At 43.0% G+C, this 7,821-nt stretch overlaps 1 protein-coding gene across 1 annotated transcript in view; it reads right to left on the bottom strand.

Moving 5' to 3' along the window:
* Window positions 1-1,378: 1,378 nt before the first annotated feature.
* Window positions 1,379-7,821, bottom strand: part of PAPPA (pappalysin 1) — a 270,648-nt gene continuing 264,205 nt past the window's right edge. The window contains exon 22 of the mRNA XM_006074173.4: window positions 1,379-7,180. Coding sequence (XP_006074235.3) covers window positions 7,073-7,180 — 108 coding nt within the window. The 3' untranslated portion in view covers window positions 1,379-7,072. The remainder of the gene's footprint in view (window positions 7,181-7,821) is intronic.

Raw genomic sequence — 7,821 nt, 5'->3', positions numbered from 1 at the left:
ATAATATTGTGCTTAAAGAATGGATTGCATGGCCTAAGGGTTTGAAAATCACTGACTGCAAACTAACTAAAAGAGCATATGGTATTGGCACACGCACACACACACGCACACACTTTCTTTCCTGATCTCTTCGGGAAATACCTGCCTGTTGTCATGAATCTAGTCTTTAAATCTTATTTCAGTCTTGACAGTGAGTTGAACAGAACCGAGTAAAACATTCTCTTTAATAATTTATCTCACTTTGGAAACAGTTATCTGATAGAATTTTGCAATGACTCTTGTTAGATTATTTGGAGCGCTGTCTCATTCTCCCAGTGGACTGTGCTTGTAAAGAGCCCAAAACACCTGCCATGGGTAGTCCTTGGCTCCTCTCTCTGCCCTTTTATGGCATTCATACTGGTGTCCCTAAACGACTCTTCTGTGCAGAATTCAGCAGTTCAAGAATCAGCGGATAAACCTATATTGTGGCGGCCCTGCCAGTCCATAGCTCAGAGTGCAGAGCATGCACTGCCTGTGCACGTCCTTGAGTGCTTTCACGAGCCTCGTTTTTATGCTTTTAGATATTAGAAAAATCAGGTCATTTATTGATACTTGTCATAAGCAGCCGTGTCTCATAATAATCATAACAAGCGTTAACATAAACCATGTCTGGCACAGCTCTATAATCTTTGATATTTATCTTAGCTCATTCTAATAACAACTTCATGGGTGGGTACTTTTATTATTTCCATTGTATAGATAGGAAAACTAAATCTTAAAGCAATTAAATAACTTTCCAAAGATCACATAGTTACTAAGTGGTGATGAGACCAAAAAAAGAGATCCAATGGGCAGATTGAAAATAGCAGAACTTTGGTTTCAGCTTCCAATTCTGAAAATTGGATGACTGAGTGTCCAATTATGAAGAAAAAATGAAAATATGAATATACTGAAGTATATCATTGAACATAGCATCCAAAAAACTAGATACAACTAGAAGTGATATGAAAACTGAATTTTCTTGTAACATGTAAGAATGTTTCCAACTGTATATGTAAAGTATAGGTGCTTTCAGGAATTATTTCTGTAGAAGAAAGGGTGTATATTAGATTCAAATTCATGGTACAATTGATCTTCTAATTCTAGGCCCTGGTATTCTATTCCATGTTCCTGTGTATATGTGACAGAGTCTTTCAGATTATGCTAACGGCATCACTCACGAGATGGACGTGAGTTGGGTGGACTCCGGGAGGTGGTGATGGACAGGGAGGCCTGGCGTGCTGCGGTTCATGGGGTCGCAAAGAGTCGGACACAACTGAGCGACTGAACTGAACTAAACTGAACTGAATGTGTATGTGAGAATCTTGTAGATTTCTACAACAGACAACAACCACACCACTATTTTTGAAGCATACAAGCTATTATATATTTTCATAATATAGAACTTTAAGGTATAGTAATCAACAGTGGCAAAATATTTCTGTCTTTGACATTATTTTTTCGTGAGATCCAACCTGTAATTGAGACCAGAGAAAACAGTATGGAGAAACAAATCCAGGAGAACAGGATAAAAATATAATGAACAGCAAAATATGTTTGAGTATTTAAAACCATATAGAAAAAATAAATTAGATGAACAATTGTGTAAATATAAATTAAAAAAAGATGACATTCTTAATAAATAAAGTTTACTATTTACATTTTTATATATTGCTGAAAGACTTAACTTAGATCCATAAAAACACATAAACAGGAAAAAATAAAACCCAAAAAAGGAGCAGCAAATTTATGCGCGTGAGGTACAGAAAAACGATTGGAGTTGTGTTTTGTTTTTGGTGATTAGATTATTTTCTTTTTTTTCTTTTCTCTCTTTTTTTTTTTATAGTAGGCCAGTAGAATTTTCTTGAGAACAGATTTTTAAGCATGTCAATGGAGAGTCATTTTTGGTAGTTTCCAGAAGATGCCAAACAGATTTCAACATCATCATCATTAGAAATACCCATAATAATTATAACAATAATAAAAAGGTATAATATGATACATAAATATGGAAGAGCCGCTTGTAATATGAATACATTTTCTCTAGACGAGATCACAGTTTTATTTTGTAAATATTACATTTAAGTATATATATACACACATATATGTACAACTATATATACATGTGCATATATATGTAAATTTATATTTATATATAATATCTTTATATAGATAGATATCTGTGGACAGGTTATTGATTATAGAGACCCAAGAAAGCAAGTCAATTAATTGTTCAAACTTCTCCTCACTGATTGCTGGTGTGGAATTTAAGGAGCCCCGAGTTTGCACTCAGAATGCCGTATCTTCTTTTAATGGGACACTCAATGTGGAACTTTAAGTCTGAGAAGAAAAAGAGAACTAAGGGACTCCCTTCCTCTGTAAAGTTGGAAGTGGCCTGGAAGTCTTGAATAAACGGTAAACTGACTTTTACACTGTAGGAAGTCACTGTTTGTTTTGTTAGTCAAATTACAGAACTGGTAAAGGCCCGAATAAGGGGGAGAAAGTCCAACTTATCTATAAGGAAAATATTCTCAAATGCAAGCCTCTCTCAAGGTGGGTTCTAATCTAGGAGCTCACTCCCATTCCTTGAAATACCAAATGAGCACTCCCTGTCTTTCTTAAGTGGCCGATGGGCCTGTGCATTCTTGAAAAATAACCCAGAGACTTTGCGTCAGGCTCTCACAGATTGGCTCTCGTAGATTGCCACAGCCCCTTAGAAGCCTCAGGGCCCCACAACCCCCTGCCCTCCCACTGTGAGGTAGGTTAAGTAGTAGTATCCCCATTTTGCAGCTGGAGAAACTGAGGCAAATGGAGAGGCAATATCATGACTTGTTTAAGATCACTGAGCAAACTGCTGCCTGGAGTCAAGAATTCTGTGTTCTAACTCAAGGGACATAATTCCTCTCTTGGCTATTACACATTGCTCTTCAAGATCAAACAATTGGGAGGAATTTGGCAAAACGTGAGCAGATTGCCAAGAATAGGCTTGGATTCTTCTGCTGTTTAGTTTCATGTCTGTTGTTTGCTTGGTTTATTCTGTTTCTCGAAAACCATGGGCATTACCTGTCTGGTCATGTAGCAGCTCCTTAGGAAAGTGGACTGTGCAGTGTGATTCTAAGTGCAGACTTCATAAAGCCCAGTGCTCTAATGGTAAATACAAACACTTTATAATGTGAAAAGCACAACACAGCATGTCCCCTTAATATTTGGAAAAAAAAAAAAAAAACAATTTCAAGCCCTCCCCACTCCCTACTATTACTGATTGACAACCAAACAAATAGACAAAATGCACCCCTCCCAACAATATCAACTACATATTAAGGGGAAAGATGCCTTATTTCCTGAACCTACCACAATGTATAGAAAAGAACAGACAGCGGTATAAAACCCCACTCTACTCCTGCTAGGGAAATCTTTAGACTGTGTCTACCTACTTGGTCTGTAGAATAAAGAATGTTCTTCAGGAATCACAAAAATAGGTTTTCTTAAAATTCTTATTTTTAATCATGCTTTACTTTTTAATCTGTCTTCTATTAATCTCTATCTATACAGCTTTGTCACCATCCATTTCTTCTTTTATATTTTCCCTACTTTGAAGTAGTTTGAGGAGGAAAACAAAACAAAACAAAACACAAAACCCTCAAATCTGTTAACTTGAATTCATGGTTTCCTTTCTTCCTGCCCTCTTTTCTCCTCTTTTTTTCCTCTCCTTCTTTCCTTTCTTAACACAGGTAAGACCCATAACAAACTGACAGAACCAAGTTAAACCAAACCTGGAAGGGAGGTAGCCAGAATCTGTCTCAAAGAATTATCTTCAACAAATAGCATAGAAGCATTGGCCAAGGTGGGAAAAAGACCAAGAGCACTGTCTAGGCAGTGACTCAACATGCTGAAGCCAGGAGACGCAGCCGATACCCTCCATCCTCAGAGCCCTGCTAGTTACAGCCGCTCATCTCCCCCTTTCATCACAGCCCCATTCAGCCTCCAGAATGGACTTCCAAGGGTCGTCTTCCCTTAAAAGGTGGTTGGCACAGAATCTAGGGGCTAACACAGGTCCTCTGGCAGCCAGTAGGGCTGTGGCTTGGAAAGTCTTCCTAAGAGAAGGCTTGGCGAACGGTCCCCCTTATCTTTTCTTTCTTGCTGTTAACAGGCTAATCCTTCTTCAGAACCTCCACGTTCTGAAGAAAGTTCTGAAGAAGCTAATCCATCTTCAGAACTGCCAAGTGCTTTAGGACCTCTGAGCTGCTGATAGACAAGAGCCTCCTCCTGTGAGTACTCCACTGTCCTAAACTGGAGCTGATAAAGAAAGGGGTGAGAGAATGAGTTTATTCCCAGAAAGAAAATGAAGCCGAGTGTAAGTGCACTGCATACAGAGCTGGCTGTCCTCTGCTAAGGTATGAGAAGGACCTGTTAGTGACACCTGGCACATGGGACTGAGGCTGCCCACCCATCAGGCAGCCTCTCCCACCTAATATCCCTGGCAAATAGGAATTTGTGAGTAACAGGTTTGAATGATGGTGAGGAGGAGACTGGGAAACACTTTGCTGAGAAGGGCTTGATCAATCTGAGACTCTGAAGGTAGAAGTCAGTTGCAGACTGTGTGTGAATGGAGGAGGAAAAGGCATGAGAGTGGACTGAAAGGAAGCTGGTGAGGTTCTGCTGTGATTCCTGCCACCCCACCGTCAGGAATGTTGTCTTTAGGTCTCCCAGGCTCTTTGTGTTACTTACTGATGTTAAAAAAAGCAACTGGGAGAGCCAACTCTGTTAACATCTTACCTCATTTGTTCCTTCCCATCTAGCACCACTCAGGTTGATAACTCAGCAAGGGCATTAGGGGACTTGAAGAGTTGGCAAGAGTTCTAAGGTACTGGAGAGCGGTACAAAGTGGAATCGATGCTTATACAATTATTATTATCTTGCCAAAGATTGGTCCTAGTAATTAAAGGAAAAAAAAATGCCCTCAGTATAAATGAGATACAAGTTTGTAAGAAGGAAACATAATGGATTTGAGTCAGGCCTTAACAATGGCATGCCTGGAACCCAATCTCAGAGACTGTAACATGGAATAAGCCACACAAAACTATCTAAGCACTGCGTCCTTATTTGTGGGCACCTGTGCGAAAAGCACCTTGATATATTTATTACTGTAACAGACCATAGATGGCCGACAGACGTCTTCTCAAGCGTTCTTGGTCAGCAGTTAGCTGCTGCTGGGAGACACAACAGTAGGAAGGTTTCTGAAGTTATTTTTGGTCCCCACTGGAAAAAAAAAAAAGGGCTCTAGTTGATGAACAGCGTCTGTGTTGGATGCAGGAATGAGGAGAGTCAGCCCACGTGCTTGGTATCTTCCATTTCTATGCTATTTGTTTTTTGGTTGGTTGTCTTCACTAGACTTGAGATGATTTGTGGCAATATTTATGCAATATCTCTACCTTAGACCCTCCCTTCACCTCACTTTCTCAGTTTCAGAGATCAGGTTATATGTCAGCCTTCTTTCCACCTCATTCTGTATTCCTCACCTCCCTTACTAATTCAAAAGGAGTGGACAGGTAACCGGCTGAACAAAGAGGACCCCAAAGAGGTGGGGGCTTCTGTGAGTGTCTGGCTAATTTCCTCTTAACTTTTGGAGGCTGAACATGGGCGAGAGGGAAGGGCCACCCTAGGACAGAGGTGGACGGGAGTATGGGAGCCAAAGGCTGTGTGGAAGGCAGGATGACCATGCTGGGTGGTTGGGGACCAAGGCTGGGAACCCTTGGGCTGCCCCCTGAAGGCCCCTCTAGAACACAGTCCAGGTGTGGATCCTATCCGAGATGCTTCTCTGCTCCAGAACTATTGCTACTCAGGGCACAATGAGGTCCTCAGACCCAAAGCCTGCTCTCGCCTTGGAGAGGCAGGAAGACTTGGATAAGGATGCTAACCCAAGAGTCCCTGCCATCCCAACAGTCTCCGGAGGGTTCCGACATCATAGAAATGTAACACTGTTCCTCTTGCTTATAAAATCTAACACTGGCTTAGACATTCTGGACTCTCGGTGAGGGTTCCAGCATCTGAAGCCCCTCAATTCCCTTCCAGGATGAGAAGCCCACCCAGGGGGCCTTCACTTCTCACCATGTGGGCCAATGAGGGGTTTTCCCTCGCAGAAGGACTAAGAAGTGAGGAGCTGTGGGAAAATGTGGGTCACTTTTAAGGCAGACAGTTTGGTTGTGTGGGGGTTTTTCCTCACCTAGTCCTACCACCTTGGGGTACTCAATGTATAGGATAGAGCAGCCGGGAAAGTAGCAGCAAGTGTGGTCCCAAGGCAAGATGTGGGGGATGTGGGGGATATTATGGCCTCAAGCCGGGGGCTGTTATAATACCTTGACATTGCAATCCTAAGCCATTTCCAGCTTGGCCTCAAACCCTGGGGGCTTCGCATACCTTGGATTCTTTACCTCTTCCTCTACTTCCCTACAAGGGAGGTGATCAGAGACCATTTCACTTCCAATCCCAGAGGACTGCGCACTCAAGCACACCTTATGTATTCTAAGCCTCAGGGTGTGAGCTATGTTGGCATTTAACACTTGGTCTTAGCAGTTTCTGTAACTCTTTCTCCCAAGGACAGTGCTGGTTCAGAGCCTGGGAGAGAAAGGATTGAGTCTGGCCCAGTCTCTCTCTGCTCAGTCTCCAAAACTGCCCTCCCACGGATGTCTGCATGGGTGCGTATGCCTGCATGCGTACTAACCACAGATGGGCACACTCCTAGATACAGAATATGTTTCTCGCTGCGGTCGTGTGGCAAATGGTTAGAATTTTAGGAGGCTCAGGGACTGCACGCTGTATGTGCAATCTTTCTAAGACTTTGAGATGGGATTCCATTCCATCATTCAACATGGCGAGACTTGGTACACATGCCCGTACTACGAGTCCTTCCTGGGTGAAATTAAAGGCAGACCGGTTGGGTGCTAAGGATCCCTGGTGTGGAGAGGCCATTCCGTTGAGCAGCTGACTGTGAAATCAATACCAAAGGGATGCGGGTCCTGGCGTTGGGAATTCTTTGACAACTCCTTGTCCTTCCTTAGCCATGGCTGTATCCTCGGAGGTCTTTCCGGCTGTGTTCTTGGGCCTGGGGGTCCCGGCAAGCACAGTCACCCTGTAGGTCACAAGACATGGGGAAGGGTGTGACCTGCAGAGAGAAAGGCAGAAGAGATGAGCCAGGTGCTTGGGGCTGAAACAAATTTCTAGAGAAGCAGTGGGTTCATCAGGGCAGAGGGTCCATCACTGGATGTTGGGGCAGCAGATTCAAGTTCAAGTCATGACTCTGCTTCTTGCTAGCCTTATGATAACTTCTATCAGGATCACCATGGTCATTATCATAGCTGTTTCCATTTTCAGGGGCATGTATGACAGGCCAGGCTTTACAACATGCTAAATGCTTTACAGCCAGGAAAGAACTGAATTCTTCGGCAACTCTGTAAAGTGAAAGTAAAGTCGCTCAGTCATGTCCAACTCTTTGTGACCCCATGGACCTATAGCCTATCAGACTCTTCCATCCATGGGGTTTTCCAGGCAAGAATACTGGAGTGGGTTGCCATTTCCTTCTCCAGGAGATCGTCCCGAACCAGGGATTGAACCCGAGTCTCCTGCATTGTAGGCAGACGCTTTACCGTCTGAGCCACCAGGGAAGTCCACCTCTGTAAGATAGGCACTAGAACAACCGCCCTTTTACAGGTGGAGAAACTGAGGCTCACAAAGGGGCAGGCATTCGCCCAAAGTGGTGGTGGTGGTGTTCAGTTGCTCCAGTCGTGTCCAACTTTCTGCGACCCT

This window comes from Bubalus bubalis, chromosome 3 (assembly GCF_019923935.1).
Source record: "Bubalus bubalis isolate 160015118507 breed Murrah chromosome 3, NDDB_SH_1, whole genome shotgun sequence".
Classification (NCBI taxonomy): domain Eukaryota; kingdom Metazoa; phylum Chordata; class Mammalia; order Artiodactyla; family Bovidae; genus Bubalus; species Bubalus bubalis.
The sequence above is the reverse complement of the archived record's forward strand: the minus strand, read 5'-3'. Positions and strand labels throughout refer to the sequence as shown.